The sequence below is a fragment of the Doryrhamphus excisus genome, unplaced genomic scaffold (assembly GCF_037039965.1).
Source record: "Doryrhamphus excisus strain RoL-2023G ecotype Guam unplaced genomic scaffold, RoL_Dexc_Guam_v1.1 HiC_scaffold_24, whole genome shotgun sequence".
NCBI lineage: Eukaryota > Metazoa > Chordata > Actinopteri > Syngnathiformes > Syngnathidae > Doryrhamphus > Doryrhamphus excisus.
This window is the reverse complement of record NW_027621862.1, coordinates 5,444,241-5,457,342: the sequence shown is the minus strand read 5'-3', so window position 1 is coordinate 5,457,342 and position 13,102 is coordinate 5,444,241. Positions and strand designations below refer to the sequence as shown.

Here is a 13,102-nt window from a genome sequence, read left to right as displayed (position 1 = left end):
GTGTACTTTACTAACAGAACATAGAAATAATCAACAATAGTGTTTTTAGAATATCTTATCCACATATTTACATGTATGTACAGTATATTTACACACACAGAGCAAATGGCAGTGTTTGTAAGACTTCAGCACTTCATTTGGTTGATACAGTGCACATTGTAAACAGCCATGCATATATAGTCACCAGTCATATATGATTATTTACAGTGAGTGATGGGCTTGAGTGTACAAAGTGCTCTTAGCACTACTTGGGCTGTGACAGCAGTCTCTGTACATACGTATATTAAATTCACAACTGCACCTCTCTGCTACATATAGTTGCTTATTATTAACGTATTTGGTTTTCAGTGCTTGCAGCTTAATTCCCTTTTCTTCACACAGTGCAATTTCTTTACTCTATATAATCTGCTTAATAACATGTGTCCTCTCTGGCTTACTTTTCATGCATTTTCCTGAGTTTGAATCACACCCAATAGGCCTGAATGAATGGTTCAACTTAATTCACCACTCTCTTCTTGTCTCCACGCCAACCAAGAAGCTCCAGAGAATCTCGCTGGGCTTGCTATTGCATGGAAATGGTGTATGGGAGAATCCATTTCTCTACTTGGTGGCGCCAACATGGCTTCCCAACCTGAAGCAGGACTGACCTGGCGTTCCATACCGCCTTCTGTGTCATGTAGACAAGCAGCAAGAAAAGGTCAGAAGGAGGTCAGTCTACAGGAAGTTCACAGGGTATCTGCTGTGCCGATTTGGCCACCGTGTAAGCGTGCAGGAAGTCCTTATAGCGAGGGGCGCAACCTAACCATGCCTCCCCAAAGTGGACTCTGCCGGTGAAAAGGAAGCTGCCTGGACCCGGTCTGACTCCGCACTGCAGCAGGGTGCGGATCTCGCCCCTGGTGGACACCCGGCTGGTGCCGGTGAAGAGCGTGTACTTTTGGCGAAAAACCCGTGTGGCGCTGACCTTGATGACCGCTGCCCGCAGGTTCTCATCCTCCTGCACCGACCTGATGTTGCCTCGCACCACTGTGGATGAGCAACACACGTACTGGTGAGTCTACAGTCTATTTTTCCATGAATGCTGCATCCCACCCTTCTCTAAAGAGTCAGGATTAGTGCGCGTGGGGGCTGCTTACCAAAGTCACTGGTGCACACGGCCATCAGGATCTCTGTGTTGTTGCAGGGTCTGCATGCATCTGAGGAAACAGGAAAGTCAGTGAGTGACCCCATGTGACTCATTCATCTATTCAAATATGCTAATTATAAAAAGTTCAAATGCACAGGAATGTGAACTGTGCAACAAAAGTACCAACAGCTGCTGCTTTTAACAGTGGAGGCTTTAAAGGTACACCCCACCCTAAAACCTTCTTGGGTGTCTAGAATCACACCTAATAGACTTCAAAAGAGGACTGCAGTCCTAGTCAGAAAAATAACTTTTTCTTCACAAGTTCATTCCTACAGAGGCAAAAAAAACTGGTATGGTCCTTGAAGGCAACTCCACATTCTCCACTCTTGATTAATGAGATTCCTTCCTATCCAGTGCAATGCAAACTTAATGTGTGGGTGGGGGTCACTGTTGCAGACAAGTCTACCCCACGGCTCAACAAAAGAGGGGAGCATCTCAGCTGGGGAGAGGCCTCTGTCGCCTAGGCGACGGCAGTAATCCCAGAATGCTCTAGCGGCATGCATTCAAAGAGCCGGAGGAACCCCCCACCCCCCACCCCACATACTGTGCTTTTGTACCCCTCCCCTTTACCAAACTCTGCTTCCCCTGCTCCAAACCAACATGCCTACAGGGAAAATTTGGCTGCACTGCAGAGTCCAGTCAGCCCACAGAACTTTAAATTGTGAATCATTCACGCATTTCCCAATCCCTGCAAGTCAGCTAAAGGTTGTGACCTCAACTCACCAAAAGTGCTGATGTGGTTGGAGTCCAGCGACAAGCGAGCGGTCCAGTCCCCTCTTAGCTCATAGCGGAAAGACGCAATTCGCCGGCTGATGTCTTGGTGAGGCGTTGCTTGCAAAAAGAGAGCCACCTTCTCCCCCGGAAGCCGGCTGAAGCAGCGCACCCTCGGTGGGGGAGACGACTCCAGCCGGTCCCCTACCAGGAGCTCCAGTACACCGTCCCTCTCCAGGTAGAGCTGGCCGCCGTGGAAGTGCTCGGAGGGTTTGATGCAGGCCGTGATGAGGCCAGAGGAGCTGCTGCCGCCAGGGCCCACCGCTATGGAGGGTAGGCGGGGGGACAGGGTGAGGCGAAGGGCTCCTTTGGGGTACAGCCAGTCTAGGGTGCCCTCAGAGCAGTGGAGGGAAATCTGCTCCACGCTGCCCCGCTGCTGGGATAAACCACTGGAGTGGAAGAAAGAGAAGACAAGTCAATACATGTTTCTTGGGCCAACAGCTTCAGAAGAATAAAGAAAAAAAATATGTCAAATGGAAAATGTCCAAAAAGCCTCTGAAGAAAGCCTCTCTGTGCCCCACTTTGACCCCCTCCCTCACCCCATCTCAGTACTGCCTTAAGATGGATACTTTTTATTTGTAAACTTTAATTTTTGCCACCAAATATTATAATACCAAATATTAAACTTATATGCCGAACTCAGAAATAATGGAAAGCTCCGCCTGCTGGCAGCTCTGTAGAGCACAGGTGCCCACATGACATGCCAGAGTCATGTGTTTGTTTTTTTAAATAAATAAGCACCCCATGGGAATATTATTACAAAACCTCATGTGTATGCAGAGTTTAGAATTAATCCCTCAAGTCTTCTGTCTGTCTGGACCCTGCAGGCCTCCTGCAATCAACCCCCCCCCCCCCACACACACACACACGCAGAGAGCTTAAAAACATCTAGTCTCAACATGTTGCGGTCACCTGTAGGGCTTCTAAAATTAGAGGGAAAAAAGGACAACTTGCCTTCCTCTCCAGCTGCACTGGTCCTCAGAATAATTGCACAGAGTTGTATGGAATAAAATCCAAATGGTGTAAATCCCCAAAATGTGCATCTTTTAAATACAAATGATGCGGTGTGGAAAAAATAAATAGAATAATCCAATGCAGTTGAAATCCTTCTATATTCTAATGTTCACAACCATCCTCTCACCCCCCAAGTGTAAAGATAAGAGCCCCCTAACTGACTAAAGTGTCTGCCTGCTCCTCACCCAGTGACTGACTGAGCTCCCAAGTTTATCCCCTTTAGTAAAACTTGAGCAACCAATCAGAGACGGAGTCAGGAAACTTTAAACCACTGCTCTCTCAAGTAGGAGCAGGAGAGGGGGGCAGGGCCTTGAGGGTATTTTTTTTAGGGGGGTGGGGATTATCCAGCCAGCCCGTCTGACCTGAAGAAAGAGTGACAGTGCACAAGTATGTTAGAATTCCCCATTGTGTGCATAAAGGACACAGCAAAGTAACTGAGACAATGTGAGCAGTTTTGTCTTGCCCCCCCCCCCCCCACAGTGCATGCACATACATGCAATTGAGATAAAAAAAGAGTACTGACACAGGCCAAACACATGCAACTTATTGTTTTAATGTAAATTAATAAGCAAAGTGGGGTTTTTAATCAGGATCATCGGGTTGCTGTTCACATTTTCATCTTACTTTACTTTTCAACTCTGGAGCCTATCCCAGCTGTCTTCGAGCGGGAGGCGGGGTACACCCCGGACTGGTGGCCAGCCAATCACAGGGCACATATAGACAAACAACCATTCACACTCACATTCATACCTATGGACAATTTGGAGTGGCCAATTAACCTAGCATGTTTTTGGAATGTGGGAGGAAACCGGAGTACCCGGAGAAAACCCACACATGCACGGGGAGAACATGCAAACTCCACACAGAGATGGCCGAGGGTGGAATTGAACTCGGGTTTCCTAGCTGCGAGGCCTGCACACTAAGCACTCGTCCTGACTTGTCTGTCGATATTTCTTGACTAATAATAAGTCCATGGTCGGACGCACAGTGGCCTAGTGGTTAGCATGTTGGCCACACAGTCAAGAGATCTGAAAGACATGGGTTTGAATCTCTGCTTTGGCATCTCTTGTGTGGAGTTTGCATGTTCTCCCCTGAGTGTGCGTGGGTTTTGTGCATAACAATATATGACTACATAACGAGTGCAAGCAGATGAGTAAGCTTTCGATTTGTTATTTTAAAATTTTGAGTTCAATCCAAAAGCCAACAAAAGCTCATAGCGCCCTTGTCAATAATGCTAATCTTATTTTCCGAATCAGCTATGATGAAGATTTTTGTCCTCCTGTGCGGCCGTCCAGCCTTGTGACTTTCACCCCGCTGTGCCTCGTCTTCATGTGGCGGTATTTAGAAGCATATCAAATATTCTTTTGTGCAAAGCACCTCCATCCATCTCACTGGAGTCGCCGACGTTTCAGTGTGAGTGTGATGAAAGTCAGGGCCGGCTGATGGAGTTATGACAAGGGCCCCGGGTCGCAGACAAAGGCACATGTGCAGAAATCCAGCTGCTTTATTGTCTGCTGTTGGGCAGGGATAGAGCTTTGTGTTCCTGCAGGCTATTTCAAAGGGGGGGGGGGGGGTGAAATGAATACGTACATTCATAGTGATGGACTTCACTATTGGTAATAATGGTAATGGTTTTATTTCATTTGAACATGCATCAGATTACAATTGAGTGCATCCCATAATCAGTTCACAGTTCCACATGTCCAAAAGGAGTAGGAAGAAGCAAAGCTTATTAAATCCTACCCCTCCATCTGCTACTTTTACAATCAGTAACTGTTACATTTGTTCACTTCCTGCTTTCCATAATAATTGTTTTTTTTAATAGTGCACCTCGTACCAAAGTTCCACATACTGAAATGCTATGGCTTTTTAACGTAGTCCTAGCATAGAAGTGTTTCAAATGTACTTCTTCCCTGAGATCATATTTCTCCTCTCTTGTAGAGAAGTATTGGATCACATTTTTAGCTAATTGGTTGTTTTTAGCCTTATGCATTATTTTAGCTGTTTGAAGATGAACTATATCAGCAAGTTGAAGTATTTGTGATTTTAGAAATAAGGAGTTAGTATGTTCTCTGTAGGCGGCATTGTGAATTATCCTTACTGACCTTTTTTGCAGTACATTTAGCGAGTGAAGATTGCTTTTATAGTTATTAGCCCGTATTTCCACACAATAAGTAAGATATGGTGGAACCAGAGAGCAATAAAGAGTGTGGAGTGATTTCTGATTGAGAACAAGTTTTGCTTTGTTCATGTCAAGAAAGTGTATTGATTACGGATTCAAACACATCCATGTACGTCAACTAAATGTATATTGAGTAACAATTACAGGAGTCACCTTAAAATGAAAAGCTATTTGACTGACGACAACAAAACAGTGGATGCAAATCTATCATGATGGTAATGGAATTGAAATGGAAACTCAAAAGATCAAGACTTATCATTCCAGACATACTTATGCTAGTAGCGTAGATACAGCGACAACACTTACGATGTCCGCTCTCCTTGGGGTGGCTGTGTCTTCCAGCATCTTCCAGAGTCTTTGTAGCCAAATTAAAAGCTAGGTATCCACTCTTCTGATGCTGACACGAGTGCTAAGCGAGGCATCGTGTTAGTCACAAAAATATTTTTTAATGTTAGCTGCTACAATGTACAACTCCATTATGATGGGCAAATGATGGGCAAAATCACAAAAAAAGTGCAGTTCCACTTTAAAAGGCTTTACATTGTACTTCATTTTCCAAGCACGAGTTAACTTGATGTGGTCCAACACGCCACAATAATTAATTACAGACTTCATTTTCCAAATGTCTAAAAGTTGTGACATTGCGATATAAGGCAAAGTGGGCTTTACTGGAACCCATGTTTGCTGTGGCCGATCAATGTCGGATCCAATTAAAGGTCAGTTTCAGTGTGTGTGTGTGTGTGTGTGTGTGTGTGTGTGTGTGTGTGAGAACCATCAGGCCTGCTTGTTTCCGCTCTGCGTGTAGAACAATGCTGCTTTTCATTGCACTCAATGAAACACACACACACACACACACGATGAGGCAGATTCCCACCGTGGTACAGTTGTGTAACTTCTCAATGACGGACAGCATCTCACCCGCCCGCCAATGAGAACGTCTTCAAACAGCGGCGTCGTATGCCTACGAGAGTTTATGTGCATGTGTGAATTTTTTGTGTATTTGCTCTGGATTCCAGTGTGTGTGTGTGTGTGTGTGTGTGTGTGTGTGTGTGTGTGTGTGTGTGTGTGTGTGTGTGTGTGCAAACACAGAGAGGATGTCGTAACAGTGCGGTGTCAACAGTGTTTATAGGACCTCGGCATGTGTGTAACTTTCCCTCTGTGCTTCTTCCCGCTAACACTGCCTGAAAGACTCTTTCTTGGAGGTTTTGCTCTTTCTGAAAGAGAAAAATATTCCTACGAACATTAAAAAAATGCAAAAATGTCACAGCATTGTATCATAGCTTGTAGGAGTGCGTATTTTTAAGGAGTTCAATGCAAACATCCCCGATGCCCTCTTTCCCATGACTGTTTGCTTCCCATGGCACCTCGCTGCTAATCCGGCCGATCTGTCATGGCTGATGTTTGTGTTCCAGCGCTGAGTTGTCTAGCTATCTGCCCCGAAATGATATCTTGTCAGGGTGCTCTGATAATCAGCATTCCTGGATTGTGCTTCGTCTTGTTGCCAGGTTGGTCATGGGACACGACATCATACCGTTTGATGATAAAAATGCTGAGATGGAGCCAGTATTTCATACGCTACTTCATTCAGTTTGCCATGGAAAACTATTTATAGATCAAGGGGAACTGCACTTTTTGGGGGAATTTTGACCATCATTCACAATCCTTATGTGAAACATGAATATATATTTATTTCACTTTTTTTGTGCCTTATAACGTGAAAAAATGAGTTAAAATGTGCATCATTGGGACACAGCGATTTTGTCCTGCCAAAAGAAAAAAACAGTGTTCCATTTACACAAGTGACCTGTATATTAACCACCTACAGCTGTATTCTTATTATAGCAGCTGACGCGGAGTACTATATTTCTGGCGGAATAACACAAAGTCTCGCTATATACGTTGTGAGTGACGCTACCTACACTACCCCAATGAGAACATGCATTGTAAGTAACTGTTTTGTGTGTGTTAGTATGTTTCATACAGCAACATTATTCTCTGCATGGGGGAAGGAAGGAAGCGGAAGGAAGCGGAAGGAAGAGGAAGGAAGCGGAAGGAAGCGGAAGGAAGCGGAAGGAAGCGGAAGGAAGCGGAAGGAAGCGGAAGGAAGCGGAAGGAAGAGGAAGGAAGCGGAAGGAAGCGGAAGGAAGCGGAAGGAAGCGGAAGGAAGTGGAAGGAAGCGGAAGGAAGAGGAAGGAAGAGGAAGGAAGAGGAAGGAAGAGGAAGGAAGAGGAAGGAAGAGGAAGGAAGCGGAAGGAAGCGGAAGGAAGAGGAAGGAAGCGGAAGGAAGCGGAAGGAAGCGGAAGGAAGCGGAAGGAAGCGGAAGGAAGCGGAAGGAAGCGGAAGTGGCGTTAGTTCCGGTCAACGGGTCTCTGAAATCATCAAAATACTGTAGTATTACACGGTATCATCAATGTACTTGTTCTTGCATGATCACAGCATGTATATAAAACGTTGTTGGAGTGTGTCCCAATGTTAGCATTGTTAGCTAGCTCATGTTAACTCATTTTTGGGGGCGTTATCATGCACAGAAACATGAAAGTTTTTCAACTCTGCCAAAACGTTCATCTTTATCTCTTGGTTCCTCCAAAGCGCTAACTATTGTGTACCTTGCTGTATGCAGATGCTAACTAAACACACTCCCGTCGTTTTGTGCCGACTGTGTGAGAGTAGCGGGCACATCCCTTCCCACAGGTTAAGTAGCGGCCTGAGTCCCATGGCGGCCAGAGGCTGTGAGAAGAGTGTCCGCTACGGGAGCCTGGAGACACTTTCCACTGCATGTTTCCTCCATTTCCCCTTGAGACGCAGATGTGAAAAGTGACACCTGCTTTCCCAGGATCAGCGTGTTTGTTTGTTAGACAGTAAATGTCTCTTCTGGTTGCCTCTCATGTTAAAAGCCAGTGGGAAAGTGAATAGACGAGAGTAGATCAACAGAGAAGCTTGACGGCAAACGCAGCTGGAAACACGCGAAGACGCCTTGAGAACGCCGTCTTAATGCTTTTCTAAACATGTAATAGATCACTTAGCTGCACTGTCACGGTACTCAGTACTTCATCTGCTCCATTGGGATCCCCCCAAAGCAACAATATGGAGAAACCTTACCTTTAAATATCAGCACGGAACTCAAAAGCAACACTGGCTCAGTTACAGTACTTTTACTAGTGGACCAGCCTGGACACGTCCTGATGCTGACTCTTTATATGTAATGATCATTTTCAGCAACTACACTACCAGTGTAACCTTTAAGAACACCAAAAAGAAGTATTTCTTTAAATACCAGTACTCTACTTCTTCCACTTGAGGCATCCTCATCTAGCCTGCGCTACTTTACCCTTTGACTGTTTTCTGCACTTTATGCATCCGTCAGCTCTCGCTCTATATATATAACCTAATTATAGGGTCTGGGGTCAGAGGTCACAGCTGTGTGCCCCTGGGACTGTCCATTTGGAGAATGAAGGGAGAGGCAGACTGCAGGTGTCTAAAATGGACTGAGTGGGTAGATTTTTGTCTAATTTACATTTTTGTATATGCTTCATACATAAAAGGTAATAAGTATTCATTCATTTTCTACCGCTTATCCTCATGATAAGCTTACCCTCGCATGCGCGTGGAGAACGTGCAAACCCCACACAGAGATGGCCGAGGGTGGAATTGAACTCGAGTCTCCTAGCTGTGAGGCCTGCGCGCTAACCACTCTTTGCCGTGCAGCCAGTAATAAGTATAACACCAGTTTTAAATCAGTTTTAGAGTTCCCACCCTTTCTCAATCGTAGCTAAAGAGCAGTTTGATGGCATTTCTAGTGACAAGGTACCAAAACAAATTGTGCAAAAATGCATTTGAGCTCCAAAAGTGGCCATACAATGAATAATTTAGAGCTCCAAGAGCTGAAATAAGTATGGATGTGGTGTAGCATGTACGGCTTTACTGTATGTTCCATTCAGTAGAAAAGCACACATGAGAGCAGTTTAACTCCAATGTAAACCAGCCAGACTCTTTTAAAGTGGTTCTTGTCATGTCGCTATTGAAATTGGGAAATTGGGAATAACACCCCGGATTGCACAGGAAGCTTCCAGTGAGGTTGGGGGGCCTCTTCAAAGTGTTTAATTGTTGCCAGATTCAAATGAACGCGTTTGCGGTCACTTTGTCATTTTGCACTGGTGGGCTTCTTTTTTGTTTTTGTTTTTTGATGGAAACCTGCTTGCATCGTCCCTTTCTTCTTTCACTTCCACCTTTACAGCTCTCATTAGCCACCAATAAAGGGGGGGTCTGCATGCCCATCCCAGATTTGCTCATTTGCCTGAGTGCTTTGTTTACCCGCAGCTCAGCGGTTCAGCACAACACTTCAGTTTGATCAAGTCTGTTGTTTGAGCCCAGCTGGGGAGGTCAGACAGAGGTTCGTTGCTGTCTGCTGAGTTTTTTTTTAGGGGTGGCTCACCCTTCCCCCCGTCACCGCTTCTAATTGGCCGGATCGGTTTGGAGGGAAATTTAACACAAGAAGCAGATTCCCTCCAAAATGTGACAATAGACACTTGAAGTCCACAGGGGAAGACAGATGTTGGGGTTGCTGACCACATCCAGCATCCACGTATGAATGGCATTATTGGACTACAATGGAGTCGCCCACACAAAGGCCACATGCATCATTTTTGGCGGGCAAATTGGGGTCCTTTTAGTAGCTAGTTTCTTTGAAAATTGGAAGGCTTTACTAATAAACGTCCACATTACAGAGGAGATGAGGCTTTGTAAACATGATAACCGCATCATCAATTGATACCTCACATTGGCTTCTGTGAAATGAACAGATCCACATCTCCTGTATGTGTGGCCGCAAACTAACCATTAGTCCACCGTGCCACACAATTACATTATAACTAGATGTTTTTTATTTCATATTTTTGCATGTTCTAAATTTATGTATATTTAATACATATTAATAATTTACAATACAACAATTATTATTAATGATTTTAGAATACATGCAAATAGTCATAATACGCATTAAATAATAGTAATAATATTTTTTCATCGCATTGTTTTGCTGTTATTATATATAAGTTCATATATTTTTGGGAACATTTTAATAATTTTATAAATAAGTATAAATAATACTTGTATTCATAAAATTATTAAATTGGAAAAAAATAGCATTTAAAAAATACAAGGATAATGCTATTTAAATTAATTTCATTCTTTTATTTGTGTTATTTATAATTCTATAAGAAATATACATAAATTCATGAATAATAACTTATAATTATGCATATTTTTATGGATATAAATAAACACATTGCGTTATTATTTCTATCACTTAAAAATATAAATATTTCTTTAAATTCATTATGACACTAAAAGAATGTTAATCCTATAAAATCATGAAAATATACCAACAAGATAAAAAGAAAGAACAAAAAAAGAAGAAAGAACAAAATAGTGGTCGATTTAGTCTTCAGTCTTGATCCATTTTTAAAGCATTTTTTTTTGCTTTAGATATTTATCACATGAATTATCTGACATCCAAGCAAAGTAAGAGTAAATCAAACCCCCTTTTTCATGCTTGTGTGGCTGACATTGATACATAAAGTTGATACAAAATGCAACACAATCCAAACCCTAAAAGAATGCATGCTCAGTTTTTGTTGCCTGACTGCTCTCCATCTCCTCCTCCTCTTCCTCCCTTCAATTCAGCTTGGTCAGCGAAGGTCATCCTGGGCTGTGCACAATGTAATTAGCCTTTCTACACACACACACAAACTGACTTGAAACTAAACTTTAAGCCCCCCTCTTTGACACAATAGCGTAGCCAGACAAAAGACACATGCCAATACCCCCCCCCCCCCCCCCCCGGCACTAAACAACTCACTAACATTGCACATGAACAGTTCACATTTCACACCTGAAAAACTGATAAAACTCTCAACAGCTGCTCAATCGCCACCCGTGGATGCAATTTCAGCCTCAAGACGTCATAAAATGAAATGTGTGTGTCAAATGAAATTCATTTGAGATTTAATTTGAAGAAAAGCTTCATTCATCCCACAGTGGAGATAAATAACCTCACCAGTCCCATACAAACCATATGTATGGCATTTAGAATCAACATAAAGTCATAATTCAGGGATAAGATGCTGATTTTGTGAGTAAAAACATATCCCTGGATGATAATTGTCATATCACCTAGTACTTTGGTACGTGACAAAATTTTTATATTTTTTATAAAATAATAATTATTATTACAATAAAATATTTATATAATATCTTATTAACATATCTAATTATATCATATTATATAATATAAATTATTATTAATCATAATTATTAGAATAAAATGAAGTTAAAAGAACTTAAAAAACTTAAACTATATTAGGAAAGCAGGAAGTGAACAAATGTAACAGTTAGTGATTGTAAAAGTACCAGAGGGAGGGGTAGGATTTAATAAGCTGGTTTTGTGAGTACAAACGTATCCCTAGATCAGGGGTCGGGAACCTTTTTGGCGAAGAGAGCCATGAAGGCCAGATATTTTAAAATGTGTATCTGTGAGAGCCATATACATTTTTTTAAACATTGAATGCAATAAAATATGTGCATTTTTATGTAAGACCAACAGTTTTAGATAATGGGCTCTAATTACGTAGACCAGGCACACTACCCCACGCCAATGGGGTGTGGCCAGCACACTTTCGTGAGCAGCGCAGTGTCTAATAATAAATCAAATACTTGTTGCCATTAATACAACTTCTGCTGCTGCATAGTTTTGCACCGTACTCCGTAGACGTATTTCATTCTTTTGGCCGTCTTCGTCAGAAGGCTTGGTTCTGCAGCTTTAGCTAGGTAGCTATTTGACTAAAGGAGGAAAGTTTACATTTACATGTTTTTTTGACATCTCAATGACCGAGGTAGACTACAGCATTACCCAGTAATAATCAAGTTTTGGTGTTTGACCTGGAAAATATCATCAGGAAAGATAGATATGGTTGGCCGTATTGCAGCAGAATATAGATGGACGAATTAAAATGCATAAGAAAGTTGTTGATTTTGAATATTATTTTTAACAGTCATTTCTGTGATGGTTTACTTTAAAATGTTAGCAAAAATACATTTTTATTGTGGTAAGAAATGCTTGAGAGCCAGATACAGTCATCAAAAGAGCCCTACCTGGCTCCCGAGCCATAGGTTCCCTACCTCTGCCCTAGATGATAATTGTCATATCACCTAGTACTTTGGTACGTGACAAAAAAATAAACAATTATAATTAGAAATTTTACAAAATATTAAGTATTATTATAATAAATTAATTATTAATAATTATATAACTATTATATTATATAATAATTATATAATATCGAATTAATATTGTATAATTATATAATAATATATAATTATTATTAAAAATAATAATTATAATAAAATAAAGTTTAAAAAAACTATATTAGTACTGATTGTAAAAGTATCAGATGGAGGGGTAGGATTTAATAAGCTTTGCTTCTTCCTACTCCTTTTGGACATGTGGAACTGTGAACTGAATTGCACTCAATTGTAACCTGATGCTCAAATGATGTTCAAATGAAATAAAACCATTTCCATTACCATAATTGTCATGTTTGAATGGAGACTGACTGGGAGAGTAATTACACACCACCACCAGTCCCTTTTTATCCCTCGTTATCTTTCATCAACACCATTCACTTCACTTTGGTGATCTGCACCTCGTCCCAGAAACGCCGTCGTCTTTGCTCCATCAGCACATGCAAAAAGAAACACCCCCCCCCCCCCCCCCCCGGCTCATCATTGAAACCTGTCTTTTTTAGCCCTTTTTTTCAGCCCTTTGTTAACGGGGGGGGGGGGGACCCCTGAGGGCACCGCCAAAATCGGGTGACTCCCTGGCTCCATCACCCCCGCCATTATACCTCTCTCCTGTTATTACTACGCCCCCTTTACCCCCAACCTGTCTGCTGCAC

At 42.3% G+C, this 13,102-nt stretch overlaps 1 protein-coding gene across 1 annotated transcript; it reads right to left on the bottom strand.

Annotated features, from left to right (window-relative positions):
* Window positions 1-3,171, bottom strand: metrn (meteorin, glial cell differentiation regulator). The gene is made up of 4 exons (XM_058061826.2): window positions 2,909-3,171; window positions 1,907-2,343; window positions 1,134-1,193; window positions 1-1,023 (listed from the first exon to the last, which is right to left on the bottom strand). Exons 1-4 carry the CDS (start codon window positions 2,995-2,997, stop codon window positions 710-712), a joined length of 900 nt encoding a protein of 299 aa, XP_057917809.2. The 5' UTR covers window positions 2,998-3,171; the 3' UTR covers window positions 1-709.
* Between the last annotated feature and the right edge of the window lie 9,931 nt (window positions 3,172-13,102).